At 43.1% G+C, this 17,904-nt stretch overlaps 1 protein-coding gene across 2 annotated transcripts; it reads right to left on the bottom strand.

The window, feature by feature from the left end:
• Positions 1-645: 645 nt before the first annotated feature.
• LOC111847226 (tripartite motif-containing protein 16-like) lies at positions 646-16,267 on the bottom strand. Of its 2 annotated transcripts, XM_023818226.2 has the most exons (7): positions 15,775-16,267; positions 9,336-9,431; positions 7,760-7,993; positions 7,435-7,594; positions 7,001-7,060; positions 3,342-3,438; positions 1,360-1,603 (listed from the first exon to the last, which is right to left on the bottom strand). In XM_023818226.2, exons 1-7 carry the CDS (start codon positions 16,219-16,221, stop codon positions 1,501-1,503), a joined length of 1,197 nt encoding a protein of 398 aa, XP_023673994.2. In that variant the 5' UTR covers positions 16,222-16,267; the 3' UTR covers positions 1,360-1,500. The 2 variants fall into 2 exon arrangements, with proteins under 2 accessions (XP_072567677.1, XP_023673994.2); XM_072711576.1 differs by lacking the exon at positions 3,342-3,438 and having other exon boundaries at positions 646-1,603.
• Positions 16,268-17,904: the final 1,637 nt, after the last annotated feature.

Genomic DNA, 17,904 nt, shown 5'->3' with positions numbered 1-17,904 from the left:
TCTTCTTTGTCTTTGTCCTCTTTCACCTCTCTGTGCACCCCTACCCCTACCCCTACCCCTACCTCCACCTCCACCTCCACCTCTTACGTGTCCTCTACCTCTAACGTCTCTTCCTCTCCCTCCGGCTTCCATTGTTCTTTAATGTTGGTAAATCTGTGGAGTTTTATAGTTCTCACATTCTGATTGCTGAGTTAACTAATAAGCAGTCAGGTGTTTGACCAGGTGACATTTGTTTTAGCCTAATGGGTACATGGGTGTGGCTTTCTGATTGGGTGTGTTTGGAAATGGCTAAAAGTGTCTTGGTGTGAGATTCCTGTGTTTTCTGTAGGAAAGTGTGTGCACTCTAATGCAAAAGAAGTCAAGTTAATTGCTTATTGTGTTCAAAGGTGTGATTTGTGTTTTGAATATAGCAAATGTGAGGAGAGATTTTGCTCTCTGAGTGTCAGTTTCTGCAGTTGAGCTTTACATTAGATTTTAGTGTGTTAGCAATTGGAAAAAACTGTAATAAAATGTCTTCCGTCTGCCGCCCCCTGCTGGCCAAAGCATCACTGCTGCGATATCAGGCTGCTGCGCTCAGTCACCAGAGAGCGTGGATTAAGTGTATTACTCAGTTACGCTTTGGGCAGCGCTGAACCGGGACATTAATAGGATAGAATAGGAAGCCTTTATTGTCAGTGTACAGGTAGAAGATACAATATACAGACAGAAATATATAAAATGTACATATACAGGGGAGGGGAAAAGCTCCCCCCCACTCATTAGGATTACATTTCATTACATTTTATTTTATTCAGAATCAGAATTCACTCTATTGGTACAGCTGCATGTACTATTAATTTTTTTGGCAGTTTTTGTGCATTAACAAACAACAAAGACCATAAGTCATTTTGCATGGGTTTGGCAAGCTGAACAAACATTCATTTATTTTTGTCTAACATACGTCACACTTCAGACAGAGTAAAAAGGGTTATACTGGTTAAAAAGCAGATTTTACCTTTTTGCCATGGAGAAGCAGCGACACGTGACACTCTGATAAGGTAAAAATGATTCCTCCAGCACACAGTGAGCTATCCCAGCATGCACAGGGACACAGAGGAGTCTATATAATAAACCCCAAACCCTGGGCAGAGGGGTTCAGTGAATGAGGAGGTGAAGCTGTACAGGAGGGTCAGTCCATCAGAGGAGACTCTGTAGAAGGACAGAGTACCAGCCGCCCAGTCCAGATACACTCCTACTCTGCGGGAGCCTGAGGGCTTTATGGGTATGACAGTCTGTTTATTATTGTGCCAGACAGAGTAACTGTCAGGAGAGCAAAACAGCATCCATGACTTGTCATTGCCTCCAAGCAGACACTCAGCACTGTTTCCTTTCCTCCCGATTCCTTTATAAGTCACTCCTATCCGGGCTCCATCTCCACTCTGCTCAGCCTCCCAGTAACAGCGACCAGTCAGACTCTCTCTGCACAGAACTTGGCTCCAGTAGTCAAATCGCTCTGGATGATCAGGATATCGCTGCTTTGCCCCCCGTGTTGCTTTCCTGTTCCCCTCTGACGGAGACAGGTCTCTGTATGCTGTTTTGGGGTCCAGCGTCAGGTGGCAGGAGTCTGTAGGCAGGAGAAAGAGCGATTAATCCCATCACGAAGCCCAGCATCTCCATCATTATCACTGTCACACCTCACACACTCACTAACACAGAACTCGCTCCAATACACACATTTTATTCCCAATATACTCATGTAGCCGCCCGAGTCTGCGACGCTCCGGCTGCCCCCTGCGCTGTGAGACACGCCGCGCTGAGAGACTCACTGGGGAATAATTACTTTATCCTGCACTGTTATTCTGTACGATATATAAAATATAAAAACGAAGCAGGAATTCGAGTATGTGAAATATCTCAGGAAATGTCGGATGCCCGCGAGACGCCGGCAGGAATACACACCGAAATACTGCGCGTGCTAAACTAATAGGCTTAATTATAGGTAAATAAAATTACAAACAGCATTCATCAAACATACTAACCATAAAATTATACGACAAAGATTACCACTAAAAGTAAGTTTGTCTTTACGTCACTATATGAACTTCTTTCAAACCACTTTGGACACACACCTCTGTCCAGCAGCGAGCCGACGCGATGCTCCCAACGCGGACGCGGACGCGGACGCATCTAGGCTGGTTCTCCGCAAAGCGCAACACTCGCGTATCTACACCGCGCATGCGTACACGGAAACGTTCATAGTTTTCCGGTCAAGCTGTGTACTTTGCACACGCGCACGTGTCCTATTTAAGTATTATTATTATTAGTAGTAAATTATTAGTCTGATATTCCCTGCACACGTACCACAGCAGTGATGTCTGTGTATATTTCCCTACGTTTTACAAATTGAAAGCACCAGTTCACAAGGCTGCCAACTTTGATCAACTGGCTGGCATGAGATTTTCAATTCGGAACAAGGCTGCACACACATGCATACACATTTATATGCACGTAACAGTTTTATTACCTTGTAAATTGGCTGCAGAGTTTTGCAAACTACCATGCTTCGTCTGTGCATCTACATGAGGTTAACGCGACGCATGCGCAAGATGCAGTACCACCAGAAATTGGGGTGGCAGTATGGTCACGTTTTGTCACGGGACATTGTCTTTACATACGGTACAGATAGTATTAAAGTAGCATCTGATTTTTTTAAGAATTAGTGGTCAGAAGAACTGTATATTTTCAGAGGAAAAAAGAAAATATTCCAAACACTATTGTGTCCTTCTGTGTACAGCGGCTTCAAAATTTAATGGCAGTATAAGTTTATAAGAAAGCAGTGTCATGCACACAAAGTACAATGGAATTTTCACTTAAAATTCTTACTTGCCTACTTTCATAAGTAGCGTTATTTTTCAATACAGTTCCATCCATCCATCCATCCATTTTGTGCCACTTATCTAACCTAATATATATATATATATATATAACATATAATCTATATATAATGTAGTATATATTATATATAATCTCCCAGGGTATACAGTATATAATATATAATCTCCCAGGGTATATATAATATATAATCTCTCAGGGTATATATAATATATAATCTCTGGGTCTGCCCCGGCACCTCCTCCCAGTTGGACATGCCCTGAAACACCTCCCCAGGGAGCCGTCCAGAAGGCATCCTAGATAGATGTCCAAACCATCAGCTGACTCCTTTCTCTGCGGAGGAGCAGCGGCTCTACTTTGAGCCCCAATGTCTGAGCTCCTCTCCCTCTCTCTAAGGCTGAGCCCAGACACTCTGCTGAGGAAACTCATTTCTGCTGCTTGTATCACAATCTCATTTTCTCTGTCATTACCCAGAGCTCAGGACCATATAGGTGAGGGTAGGAACGTAGATCAACTGGTAAATCGAAAGCTTCGCCTTCCAGCTCAGTTCCCTCTTTGGCCAAGTTGCTGCACCATGAACAAAGACCCCAAGATCAAAGTTACAGTCAAAGTGAACTTCATTGTCATCTCCACCATATATAAGTATACAGAGAGACGAAATGGCGAAGCTCAGGGACCACAGCGTAACATAAACATAGTGCAATATAACAAACAAGACAAGACAATGTGCAAAGGACATACGGGATAGTGCAGTTTAGGAAGAGGAATACATTGTGCAATATACAGTAATGTGTAATATTGTTAGAACTATATTAAATATATTATATTTTTATTTAATTAGTTAGACCTGAATTCACCATCATGTACACTGTAACAGCCTAAGTTCACAGTGTAAAACAGTGTATGATAATAGTAGTAATAACAGTAACACGTCTAAAATTTCTAACAGCCGAAAGTAGGAATAGAAGCAGAATAATGGAGCAGACAGAGAATAATGGGGATTCTTCTTATCGCCCCCATGTCAGAGTGACAAAGTGTTAAGTGCAGTGCAGCGCTTAAGGGTCGGTCTGTGGCTTTTAGTTGTGGGTTAAGGGGGGGTTCAGGCAGTGATGAGGCAGTGATGGGGCAGAGTGAGGGATCCTGGGGGGGCAGCATGGTGTTGAGGAGCCTGACAGCCTGGGGGTAAAAACTGCCACGCAGCCTGGCAGACCCGGCTCTGATGCTGCAGTATCTTCTCTCAGATGGCTGGAGTGTGAAATGACCGTGTGAGGGTGGATGCCTGCTGGATGCCTGTTAAGGGCTTCCTTCCTGACGCCCCAGCCTGCTGCTGGATGCCTGTTAAGGGCTTCCTTCCTGACGCCCCAGCCTGCTGCTGGATGCCTGTTAAGGGCTTCCTTCCTGACGCCCCAGCCTGCTGCTGGATGCCTGTTAAGGGCTTCCTTCCTGACGCCCCAGCCTGCTGCTGGATGCCTGTTAAGGGCTTCCTTCCTGACGCCCCAGCCTGCTGCTGGATGCCTGTTAAGGGCTTCCTTCCTGACGCCCCAGCCTGCTGCTGGATGCCTGTTAAGGGCTTCCTTCCTGACGCCACGGTCGCCTTTGCCAGCGGTTTGGCTCGCGATGGTCGTCAGAAAATTTCTGAACTAGAATAGTGTCTATCTCAGTTAGAAAGTGCGTGTTCTGCAGTGGTTGATCAGGATCATGAGATCCTCATTACAAGTGTAAGAGCTGAGCTGAATTCTCTTCTATCTCACCGCACAGAGTTTATGGTTCATCGCAGCAGGTCACGCTATTATGTTTCTGGTGCCAGACCCAGTGAACTATTGGCTCTTAGGCTTAGACAGTGTGACTCATTCTCAGTGACATCTTCAGTTAAAACTAAGGATGGGATCGTCACCACTAACCCCCTGGAAACCAAAAAATCCTTTTTTCAGTTTTATTCTGATTGATTCTCTTCTTATTCCATGAGCCCAGGGAAATCCCCAGGACCCGATGGTCTCCCTCCTGAACTCCTCTCTGCCTTCTGGAAACAGCTACGGCTCCTTTTCCCTGATGAATCCCGATGTTAAGCTGCTCACTAAGGTACTTGCTCGTCGCTGCAGGTGGTGATTTCTAAATTGATTCACCCGACCAAACTGGCCTTATTAAGTCCCGCCATTCTGCCGACAACATGAGCCGCCTGCTGCATGTACTTCATGCCGCCCCCCCCTTCCCTTCCCCGCTGCATGTACTTCATGCCGCCCCCCCCTTTCTCGAGGTGCCAGGCAGGGTTGTCCCTTATCACTCTTACTCTTTAATCCCTCATTAGAGCCCCCAGCTGCAGCCCTCCGTCATTCCGATCTTTTTTCTCCTTTCCTGGTTAAAGGTGTCCCTCAAAAAATCTCCTTATACTGTATGCTGATCTACCCCTGGTCCCGGAGCTTACAGCTGCTGGTTTCCGCCGTGTTCTGGAGGGTATTAAAATCTCAATCTTCTCATGGTCTCTTTCCCTTTCATTCCAGGTGAGACTGGCCATTATTAAAATGAACGTCCTCCTGAGGATTAATTTTGTTAGTTCCTTACTTCCGCTTCCTCCTCCACCTAGATACTGGGCCTCCGTTAAGTCTGTAGTTTCTGCATTTCTTTGGGATGGTAAGAGACCTTCTATTAAACATTCCACTCTGATCTGTGACCGGTTAGATGGGGGTGTCGCCCTCCCACATTTTGAACTGCACCACCATGCTTTCACCCTAAGGGAGTTGGATCAATCCTCCCCAGCATCCCCCTGTCTGGCTCCTCATCGAAGCAGGATGTCGTTCCCCACTGTCTAACCTCTCTCCCTTTCTTACCCATAAAATTAAAATCTCTCTCGGCCTCTGTTGGTCCAGTTATTTCCCATGCCCTTCGTACATGGAGGAGGGTTGAGCGATTGCTGGGCCCCTTCCCGAAGTGACACCCCCACACTCCACTGTTCCACAACCCTGTCCTGAACACTGGAGGCCCCATCTCTAGCTCACCATGGTCATCATCAGCCATTTCTACTCTGGGTGATATTTTTACAGCTTGGGTCTTAAATCATTTCAGTCTCTTGTGTCCATGTTTAACCTTCATTCCTCTTTTTTACCTCCAGCTGAGGTCTGTGCTTATGGCTTGTAGTCTCTCTTTCTCCTCTCCTCTTCCTCCTCATCCGCTCTGCACATTTGCTTCGACTCTCTCTACTCTTTAGAGCGTCAATGTGCAGCTAGTCAAGGGCTGGCTGGGGGTGACTCTGCATTATTTATCTATTTATTTACTCATCCACCTATCTACTTATCTATTTAAATTAAATTATCTGACTCTGTTTCCACTTGTGTTTGTGTGTGTGTGTGTGTTTGTGTGTGTGTTTTCTTTTCTCTTACATGCTGTCTCAGGAACAGGATTGATTTAAAAATATTATTACTTGTCTACAAGGCACTAAATGGCACTAATTTCCTTGAACGTTGTGAAGCATCCAGACCCCTGAGGGCATCTGGGAAAGGTTTACTCAGTGTCTCAGAATGAAGACCAAGCAGGGTGAAGCAGCTTTTAGTCTCTATGCTCCCTGTCTGTGGAACAAGCTTCCTGAAGGCCTGAGGTATGCTAACACTGTCAGCTCATTACAATCAGGGCTTAAAACGTTACTGTTTGCTACAGCTTTTCAATTTTCAGTTAAATTAAGCAGGAGTTTAGTCATACACTGCCTCTACAGCGTACAGTAACTTCTTTTTAGTTAACTGTTTATTTGTTTTTTTGGGCTTTTAGTCTTTTTAAAATTGTATTTTAAATCGACAATGAATGCGTTTGCAAGTCCCACCCCAAAGTTTCGAGGTACCATAAAAGAAAGGGTACTTTGTGTACTGGAACTTTTGGTACTGGTACTCGACCGGAAGTCAATGGAAAAGGGAAAGTACCAAAAGTACCGAACCTGGTGCAGTGGAAAAACACCCTGAATAAACTTGCCTTGCTTTGCAACTGGATTCAAAGGCTACTGACATAAACAGCTCATGTAAATGTGAAAGACCAGGAGGCAGCAGGGGAGAGAAAGAGAAGCTCATCTAGCAGAAGAAAACGAAACACAATAAAACACACTCCACCTCATACAGGGAGAGAGAAGCGTGTGTGTGAATAGACTCACATTGTAAGAATCCTGCTTTGGTCCTGGGCACTAATTCTGGTAGGATGGTGTCTTTGGTAACTAGAAGGAGACAGAGAGAAACAGGGATGTGAGTAAAAGGAATTTACTTGTGGGAGATGGACTTCACTCACTGTGGAGACACCAGCAGTAGATTATTATCATTATGAGGGACAATAACAGGCATTTTAACAAACTGCAAATCATGGTAAGTTACACATAATACAGTTTTTTGGATTCTGTAATGTAGAAGAAAGATGAATCGTGATCTGGATTTGGCAGCCTGTCGAATTTAGAGCTCACTAGCTTTCATAAATATTTAGTCTTGTTGGAAAGAAAAACTGACTTTGTCACACGAACGTGAGGCTGACTGTACTACATACTCTGTCTGCATGGTGTATATTAACATGAAGAGACTGAAAAATGTTTTTATCAACCTGTATGATGGATCTTTGCCATTTTCTTTTTGCAAACATTCTCCAGTTGATCCTTCAGCTCAGAAACCACCTTCCTCATATTCTCAAAAGAGCAGCGTGGACTGACGGAGATTCTGGGTCCAAATCCAGCTTCAGGGGTGACAGGAAGACTCTGGCACTTCTATAGACACAGTCTGATTAAACAGCTTCATCAAAACAAATGTGTATGGCAATCTAATTAACAGGATCATTAACATCTGACAAATGACAGACTAACTGAAATACAAATGTGAACATGCATCCATTTGAATGCTCTGGTTTTCATATTGTCAAGCTGTTCTGTTACCTGGAGGAAATGGATGTGATCCTCTGTGTGTGAAAGCTGCTCCAGCTCAGAGTGTCTCCTCTTCAGTTCATCAATCTTCTTCTCTAGTATCTCCATGTCTCCTTCAGCCTGACTCACTGCAGCCTTCTCCTGATCTCTGATCAGCTTTGTCACCTCAGAGCATCTTCTCTCAATGGAGTGGATCATCTCAGTGAAGATCCTCTCACTGTCCTCCACTACTGACTGTGCTGAGCTCTGTTGGTGACACAGGGAGCAGAGGATGGTAAATTACAATTGGCCCCTTTTGAGAGTCCAGAGAGCCTCATTGTACAATAGTGATGTGAGCTGACAGTGTGGAAGTAAAATTGGACATTGGTAGGCCCGGGAGGGGAGGCATATTGTGTCTGGTATGTCTTAGGCCTTAGGCAAGAAGAGATTGTTTTGAATACTGTGTGACCCCGCTTTGTGATAGCTGCCTGCAGTTGGCTCCACAGAAGCTCGGACCTTGGAGAGGCAGACAGTGGAGCAAAGGGGGGGGGAGAAACCACTTGCAGGAAGAGGCTCGAAGCCGCCCCAACTGGTGCACAAAGAGTTATAGCTTATTAAAGTAGCTGTAGTAGTCAATATATAATATGTTACGCAATTGCAAATGTATAAGTAATCATGTTAATCATATGTTAACCATGTATTTGCAGTGATTCAATGACAATACGTCAATGTGTTAATCATTAATCAATGGAACACCCAAACATTAACAGTGATTCAATGTCATATAATCAATATCTATATACATATCTCAAGTAGAGTCTAGAAGCCGAGACAGCTTCAGGTAAATTGAGCAGAATGGGTGACCTTTACCTTGCTACCAAGGTGAACCAATACAGCAGGAGAATTGTGTTTTTTATACATTTGAGCTTGGTTTGTTGGTGTTTTGTGATCAATCAGGACTTAGAAGTCCTTATTGGGAATTGGGAGTTATGGTTTATCAACTGGTTGCTCTATGTGCTGGTGTGAGAATTTCTTTACTCACCAAACTGAGAGGTCCAGACTTTTATTCTGACTCTCTGTGTTATCAGAGATGTTGATTTATAATTTCTCTACCACAACAGAAGGTATAAAAACAGCACAGGGCTGGGGTTTGGAGCGTCACGATGCTGGATGCCTCAGGTACTGAAACCCAGGCAGCACTGATTGGAAATGATCACTCATTAAGCTCATACACTGTCAGCTGCAGGGATTTGGCAGAGACTGGTGGCTGTATGGGGCAGGTTGGTTGTCACCATTAGGTCTCAGTTTAATATGTGACTTTTTCGGTTTATATTTCCATTACACTAGATTGTGCAAAGTTGCATTTTTCTCAAATCGGCCTTTTATGGTGTTTTTCTATATAAATAAGCTATAACTGTTGTAAGGCCAGGTTGGTTGAACCATGTTATCTAGCAACTTTGTCCCATTAAATCTCTGACCCAGAATAACCCACAGTGACAATAATTTGATTAATCCCCACAAGTCTGTAAATCTGCAATCTGCTGAATCTGAAAGAAGATTCAATATGATCACAAGCCAGCTGTTATCTTCTCCTCAGGTTCATACTCACTGTGATTGAGGCCACAGCCTCTCTCAGCTCCTGCAGCTCCTTCTCTCTCATCTGAATTCTCTGCTGAAATTCCCTCTGAGTTTTACCAATTTGTTTCTACAGACAGGAAACAAGATGACAAAACAAGTTTGTTTCATTAGCTGAGATCATATTCATTAATCATCCTGTCCAGGGTGGACCCCAGCCTTGGGCCCTATGCTGCCTGGGAAAGGATCCAGGCGCTCTCTGTGACCCTGACCTGGATTACCGGTTAGGAGATGGATGGATGGATGGATGGATAGATGGATGGATATTTGTAAATATCATAATCTGGACATAGACCCTTTGGTCCTGTTTCCACCTTTTATTAACATGCGTCCTGGGTGATCCAATCACAAGTGGACAGAGCTAATTACAGGTGTGAAGGCACCCAGGACACATTGAAGATGCATTGAGATCTGATCACTGAAACTACACTGGGAGGTGGTCTGGGCCGCATATGGCCACATTCTTACAGCAATGTGAAGGCGAATGTGTCCTGGGCTGCATTGCAGGACCGGCTACTCAACTGACGTCCTAAAAATGACATCTAAATATTTTTTTTTTTTTTAGCATTTAAACATAAATGAACAGGATAAAACAATAAGAGCATTTTTTTCTTAATGGCTTCGAAAACGACAAAGATCTTATCCAAACATTACCCCTGTCCTGCCCCAATCATCCGCTCCTTCCGTGTGCCACGCCCCCTTGTTAACCCCACATGGAATCCCCGTGTGATCAGCTGTTTCTGGTTGTTGTCATTAGTCCTCTGTATTAAGTCCGCGTTTCAGTTTGTTTCCCCAGTCCAGTCATTGTATTGTCCGTCTGCGTTTTGCCTGCCTTACCTGTAATTAAACCCCGTATTCCCCGATACCCTGACGTCTGCGCCTTTGTCTCCGTTCCATCCCCGCTCGGCACAATATTATTATAATTAAATGTATTAGTGGTTTATTACAGTGCCGTACCACACCCACCATATGACCAACCACCTCAGGCTGCAGCGGTGCAGTGTGTGATACCTCAGCACCACACCAATCTGAATGGACTAGAGTTTTTTCCAGTGGCTGGAGTGTCAATCCTGCAAAAAAACTGTTGACGTAGTATAAAAATGCATGTGTATAACATGAAAAATTTATTGTGAAATATCCTCCTGAGACCCCACCCATTCATTTATGTCAATTGTAGTGTACATTTTGTTTTTGCATCTATCATTTCACTGGTGTTAGGAAACATATTTATTCTTGTTGTGCGCTAAAGAGGACATGCTGTAAAATTAAAAATAAAAATAAATTTGAAAAAATCTAAATTGTAAGATGTCTTATTTCCTCCAAAGACAAATAACCTAAAATTGAAGGACACTTTTTTCCTTTTGTCTCAGGAGAGTATAGTTTGAATTATTTAAGTAATTACATTTGCATTATGTCAAATAATATATTATAACTTTCTAATGAGAATCGCAACATTATTACAAAATACAATTTAACAATTATACATAGAAGACAAGTGTTATTATGAAATATAATATCTTTTATGGAATTATTTAAAAATAAAGGGACACATCTGTTGTGTTCGCGGGGAAAGACGAGGCCGGAAGGCGACAATCCACAGGCAAACGGGTTTATTGAGAAGACACGGGGCAGACGGCGACTAAACATCAATGACAGATCTGGGAAGACTAACTTAGACGCGGACTAAATACACAGCACAAGCCAAGAGAAACAGGAAACAGGTGATGACAATCGGGAATTAACACGCGGTAACGAGGTGGGCGTGGCACACACGAGGATCGGACGAGCTGGGCGTAACAACGTCATTGAAATATTTATTTATGATTTTATTTATCTTTAGATATATTTATTTTATTTGAGTATCATGGCGTTCCGTACAAACATCTTAGGCGTTTTTGTTACCCTAAAATGTGCTAATAGCTTCTGATTCCTTCTTGTCCTTCTTTTAATGTTCGGTAGATTCTGCATATGTTAGTTATTTACGTGCTTATTTTAATTACTGCGGAAAGTGAGATCCAATTACAGATGGTCAGTCGAGATGCATGTGGAGATGCATGTTAAGGCCACTTAAAATTAATAAATTGTTTTACATGACTCAAATTTCTAAAATATTGGTGAGTAGGGGATTTTATATTTTATATTTTTAGCGAAAAGACGAACGGCAACAGAGATATACTAAAACTAGAAAAGTTCTCAAACAGCTCGCGAAGGGTAACATTACTCGGTATATTGATGCCCTGCCAAGATTTTAATACCATGGGCCCACACACAATCTGACAAACGATAAAAACCATTGTCCGAGAAGCGTCAAATTGAAAAATCCGAGGCTGACATTCAAGAGTTTTCACCCACAGCGGCCATTTTGAGAGAAACACAAGATGATTTCAAATGACCACCGTTAGTTGTTAAACTAACGGTAGATGGCGCGCGTGCATATTGACGATCTCTGACAGTTTTTGAGGTGAAAAAACGGATTTTTTGAAAAATATAAAATATAAAAAAAATCGAGGCGGGCGGCCATGTAAAACAATTTATTAATTTTAAGTGGCCTAATACCAGGTGTGAACAGAGCCTTTGACTCACCACTGTTGTACTGAGCTCATAGTTTTGCATTTGTGGGTTTCCTGTCAGCTTAAACAGGGCTGGTCATTCTCATCGGACCCCTCTAATGTTGGAGTCGAACTCCGCCGGGTCCGTTGATGAGAAGAGATTCACTGCATAGTCGAGGAGTAGTTGCAAGTCACCAGTTTATTGTCTATTCTGATTGCAATCAGGGAGCAACTATATGACATACATTCAGCATTATCCTAATATCGATAGTATCGATACCAACGTTGGTATTGATATCGGGTGGTGTTGGAGTCAAACTCCGCCGGGTCCGTTGATGAGAAGAGACTCACAGCACACCAGAGGAGTTGTTGCAAGTTACCAGTTTATTATCTTATTCTGATTGCAATCAGGGAGCGACCATCTCACACACATACAGTACAGCATGTACAGCAAGAGGGCTAAGCTCGAGCCACAGGTATCGAGTCTGCCCCTTTATAGGCCTTCTGGGGTGACAACCCCCCCTTCTTCTCTTCGGTACTTTCCCCTGCTCGTGACAACAACACATTCCAACCTTTGTTCAACCCGTCTGGTACATATCTTAATATAATTGTTCTGACATTATAGTCTGATTGGCCAGCAAGCTCTAGATAGGTAATATATCTTAATATAATGTTCTGACGTTATGGTCTGATCTGCCCGCAAGCCCTTTAGCCAGTAGGCTCATGTCCCCGTCTCTTGTCTGGCACCTGATTAATATAAACATTGGTTAAATGCTAAGTTCCTGTTTTTATGCACATTCTGTTCCTACTGGTCTGCACCTGCATCGGTAAGTTCTTTTCCATAGTGCAGGGCCAGTATCAATTCCCCTTTTCTGTTATGATTAATGATAGAGAAGCTTCGGTTAGATATTAGTGGCTGCGTGGCTGCACATATGTCTTTTATTAGATATTAGTAACTATGCAAGCGCACTCAATCATTAACCCCTCAGTGGATAGTAGCCTTCCGAGATCGATACTTTTATTTAAATTTTATCTCATTTACGCCAAAGTACATTGCTCCTGTTTAATAAAAGAGCGAACATGTCTCTCTCCTCCCTGCTCTGCTGTTATTAGTTGTCCTTTCATCACGTGACTCAGCAGCGCCAAAGCGCAAGCACTTTTGGCTGTTCTGAGATGACGGAAAGAAAGAGGAGCGCTGTTTGGAGTTATTTTACTGCAGTAAACGAAAATATTGCAAACTGCGATGTTTGTAGAAAGTCTATTCGATACTGTGGCAACACCACAAATCTACACAAACACATAAAACAACACGAAAAAGAGAACGCCGAGCTGCAAAAAAGGAGAGAAGAGGAGGCAAATCCTCCAGACAGACCCCCAGCAGTGCCAGCCCTGAGACAGAGGTCACTGGCCGAGTCGTTTCGGAGAGGCAATGAATATCCAGGTAGCTAGCTACAGTGGTGAAATTAATATTTGAGTTATATAGGACATTCAGTATTAGTTAATGCCAATTAGAAGAGAAAAAAAAACGAATACTTGGTCATAGTTGAACTTGTTACTTTCATCATCAGGCTGATTAAATATAGCCTATATACCTAACACCATTAAAACCTGCTATTCATATGAATTATTTTGGAATTTAAAAATATACAGTGGTGGCCAAAATGATTAGAACAGTAGTTTTTTCACCAACTAAAAAAATGGTTTTAAGTCAGTTATCTTTTGCTTGTGTTAGTAGGAAATAATAATAAAAAAACACTTAAAAACATTTTTTAGCTGGTGAGAATACAGGTGTTCTAATAATTCTGGCCACCACTGTATACCATGAACTTAAAATATGAAAATGTCTGAATATCCCTTTTGTGTTAACTGTGAAAGGGACACTATAGGATTTTTATTTTGGCTACATAGGTAAGATAGGCTTTTGGCTATACTTAATTATTTTTCTGTTTTACCTAGGTGATTCCCCAAGAGCTATTGAAATTACAAAGAGCCTTGCTGAAATGATTGCAAAGGACCGTTTCTCTAGTAATATAGTAAGTTTGTGTTTGCAAATCCAGATCATTACAATAATAAAAATGTTTTTATTTGGCTTAAAAGTGTTTAAAATTTGTCCTGGGTTTTAACATATACATTTAATTATAGCTGCTTTGAGAGCATTCAACTCATAAATCATGACACACTGTTCTCCCCTACAGAAAAGTACATTTAGGTTCAAGTGCATGCTTTTTAAAGTAAAAGTATCAGTATCGGTATCAATATCGGCGATACTGGCCCTGTATTTACTTGGTATCGGATCGATACCAAATTTTGCAGTATCACCCAGCCCTATTCAGCATGTACAGGAAGAAGCTCGAACCATATGTATCGGCTCTGTCTCTTTTTAGGCCTTCTGGGGTGTCACCCCCCCTCTTCTCGGTACTTTCCCATGTACGTGACTACAACATGTTTTGACCTTTGCTCTACTCAGCTAGTATATGCATAAATGTTTTGACGTTTGCTCTAGTTTGCCAGCAAGTCCATTAGCCAGCGGGTGCATGTCCCCGCTTTTGTTTAGCACTAAGTTAAAATAAGTGTCGGTTAGATGATGGGTTCCTGTTTGTGCACACTATCAGTTCTTGATTCTCTCCAGCTGCGTGGGTGAGATCTTTCCATCATGCAGGCCTAGTATCAGTTCCTCTTTCTGCTATCTACAATATTTTAGATGCTATTTTATTAGAAATTAGTAGCTGCATAATTGTACAATTAACCCCTCACTAATTAACAAGGTGTTTCAATAATAACAATAATTGATACCTTCACTGATCCCTGTGGGGAAATTCTCTTAACACCCCCCTTGCTCTCTGTAGGTGAGAGTAAACTGGCTGCAAAGGGCAGCCACCCATAGCAGCACCCAGGGAGCTGGGGGTTAAGGGCCTTGCTCAGGGAACCCCAGATGTGCCAAGGCCAGGCTTGAACTAGCAATATTCTGATCATAGGCAGAGAGGCTTAGCCCACTCAGCCACAGGCTGCCCCAGAATTATCACACTCTGGCTGTTTCATGTTTACTGCACCATTCTCAGGAAACTCTACACACTGGAGTGTGTGAAATTAAAATCCCAGGACGGTGGCTGTTTCTGAGATGATGGAGCCGCTACTCTTATGCTGAGCTCCATTTACCTCGGAGGTCGGAACTCAGAGCTGGGAATGACGTCACAGACGACTTAAACATGTTCCAGTGCAGCAAATCGGACAGCCATTTAGCAAAACCAGTGACTGGTTTAAAAAAGCAAAATTTCTTGCTTAGCCGGATAACTTGTTGTATTTAATGTGTCCCAGTTTAAATGGCCTTTTTCTTCATTCAGTTATATTTAGCCCAGACTACCTTAAATACATCTGGCTAAGCAAGACATCCTGCTTTCTGAAACGGGCCCCAGTTCCAGCCCGGTTAATTGATAGCCACTGTATGCATGATCACACCATATTTAAACCCTCTTAGCTCACATATCTCAGCCATTCAGATGCTCAGCCAAACAGTAAGTGAACCTCTTGACCCTGTTTGCTTGCTGTATATATTCAGCTGCAGTCACACGATTAGATGTTTGAAGGATTTTCAGTACAAATTCAATCAGAACTTTTTAAACTTGCACTTTCAGTAAATTTTTCTTTCATTTTACCAAACCAGACTTGTTCTGAGTGTTTTGTAGCAATTACTGTACACTAACATCTCAAGACAAAATCCATTTATTTAAAATTAACTTTAGCCCTTCCTGCAACAGCTAAGACTGTAACATGGCCTTTATGTTCATCCATAACACAAAGCAGACAGATACACTGCTGGTCGGTACGGCAGTAGACCTCCAGGGGTTTGTCACGGTGGGAACAGACCTTGTCCTGCAGATGTCCAGTGGCATCAGTCAGCTTGTGCTTCTTAAAAGCTGGAGACTCATAGTGAGGCTGGAGGTGAGTTTCACAGTAAGAGGCCAGACACCCCAGGCAGGATTTGACAGCTTTGCGTTTTCTCCAAGTACAGACGTCACACTCCACATCTCCAGGTCCAGCATAATGGTCAGCAGGAGTAGCTGCTTGTAGTCCAGTCTTCTTCAGGTTCTCCACCACTTCAGCCAGGATGGTGTTTCTGCCCAGAACAGGTCTGGGTACGAAGGTCTGTCTGCACTGGGGGCAGCTGTAAACTCCAGCATGATCCCAGTAACTCTTAATGCAGCTCATACAGTAACTGTGTCCACAGTTGATAGTCACTGGATCCTTCAGTAGATCCAGACAGATTGGACAGCTGAACTGGTTCTGATCCAGTGTGGAACTGGCTTCTGCCATTTTACCACGAGCACTGAAAGGATTCAGTTTTGTTTTCTCTCACAGTCGTCTGTGTGAGAGAGTGGGAGGAACTTCCTGCTTCTCAGGCTGCAGTAGGTGTGGTTTTGGACTGAGGCCAGACTGAGAAGAGCAGACTGAGCAAACACTGGAGTTTGAATGTGTGTGTAAAATAATACATGAGATAAACTATACAGACACACAGTTCTGACTAGATAATCAACCTGAAGGTAAGCAGGTTAGGGTCTGGTCAGTACTTGGATAGGAGACTGTGGGATTCAATAGAATTATAAAGAACATACAATGAATAGAGGAAAAGGAGAATATAGCTTAAAGCAGGGCATGATGAAAGGAGAGGGTTAATCTGCTGACAACTGCGCGTACAGGAGAGGAATGGGCCCCACAGTAAACGGAGTTGCGAAAGGGAACTGAATTGTGTAAATAGCTTGCATGGCAAATTGAGGGGTAAATTCTAAAACAAATGTGGCTGATGTGGGAATGATTCTATAAGGCTGTAACTAATAGAAATGAGAAAACTGACTGGTGCCGGCAGGGCAGGATGATGAGGGGTTAATCATACAATAATGCAATTACTAATTCTATAATAATCGGCGTGCTATAAATATGTACATACATCGGGGCCGGTTCTAGACATGCATATATGAGGGGGCAGACAGAAATGTGAAGGGGGCACATGGTGGCGACAAAGGCGGGAAAGGGGTGGGGTGGTGCTCTGGATAACTGTTTTTGTCCAGTAATTGGATTGCACTTTGTCAGGCCTCTACCCTAAGACCTGTCCAACTTGGGGGTCGCACCTGAAGGCTAAGCTTCTGCTGGTGTAGCTCTTAGGGTCACTGAGGCACGCAAACCCCCTGACCACATAGCTGCCCCATTTCCTCTGTTAGTCTACGTGTCGTTTTCTTAGCTACTTTTTCCCTGGTCAGTTCTGACCCCTTGTTGTTCCTTGTGTCTTTCCAGTTTTGTTCAGTTTCCTTAAATCTCTTTGTCTTGGAGCTTTTAAGTGGATCGTCACCTTGTTTCCCTGCCTGCACCAGGCCGCGCCCCAACATGCTCATTAAACATATGATCTGTGCAAATTCTGAAACATCTTTAATAATCACATCTTACACATTTTCTTTCCTGAATTTGCGTGGAACATCAGTGATGCACACTATGACACGGTTTCCATATGAATGGGTCACAACAGTCCAATATTAAACCAACTTCCCAGCAGATTCAGAGTTTTTAGTGTCACAGGAGAAAAGATGCATTATTGTTGTTCACAGTGCAGTTTGCTACACAGTGGCTCATTATCAACTGACATGCGATCTGACATGAATCAAATAGGACGTCAGTTGAGTAGCCGGTCCTGCAATGCAGCCCAGGACACATTCGCCTTCACATTGCTGTAAGAATGTGGCCATATGCGGCCCTGACCACCTCCCAATGTGGTTTGAGTGATCGGATCTCAATGCATCTTCAATGTGTCCTGGGTGTCTTCACACCTGTAATTAGCTCTGTCCACTTGTGATTGGATCACCCAGGACGCATGTTAATACCAGGTGGAAACAGGACCAAAGGGTCTATGTCCAGATTATGATATTTACAAATATCCATCCATCCATCCATCTCCTAACCGGTAATCCAGGTCAGGGTCACAGAGAGCGCCTGGATCCTTTCCCAGGC

The sequence above is a fragment of the Paramormyrops kingsleyae genome, chromosome 4 (assembly GCF_048594095.1).
Source record: "Paramormyrops kingsleyae isolate MSU_618 chromosome 4, PKINGS_0.4, whole genome shotgun sequence".
Classification (NCBI taxonomy): domain Eukaryota; kingdom Metazoa; phylum Chordata; class Actinopteri; order Osteoglossiformes; family Mormyridae; genus Paramormyrops; species Paramormyrops kingsleyae.
This window is presented reverse-complemented; position numbering and strand designations above follow the sequence as displayed.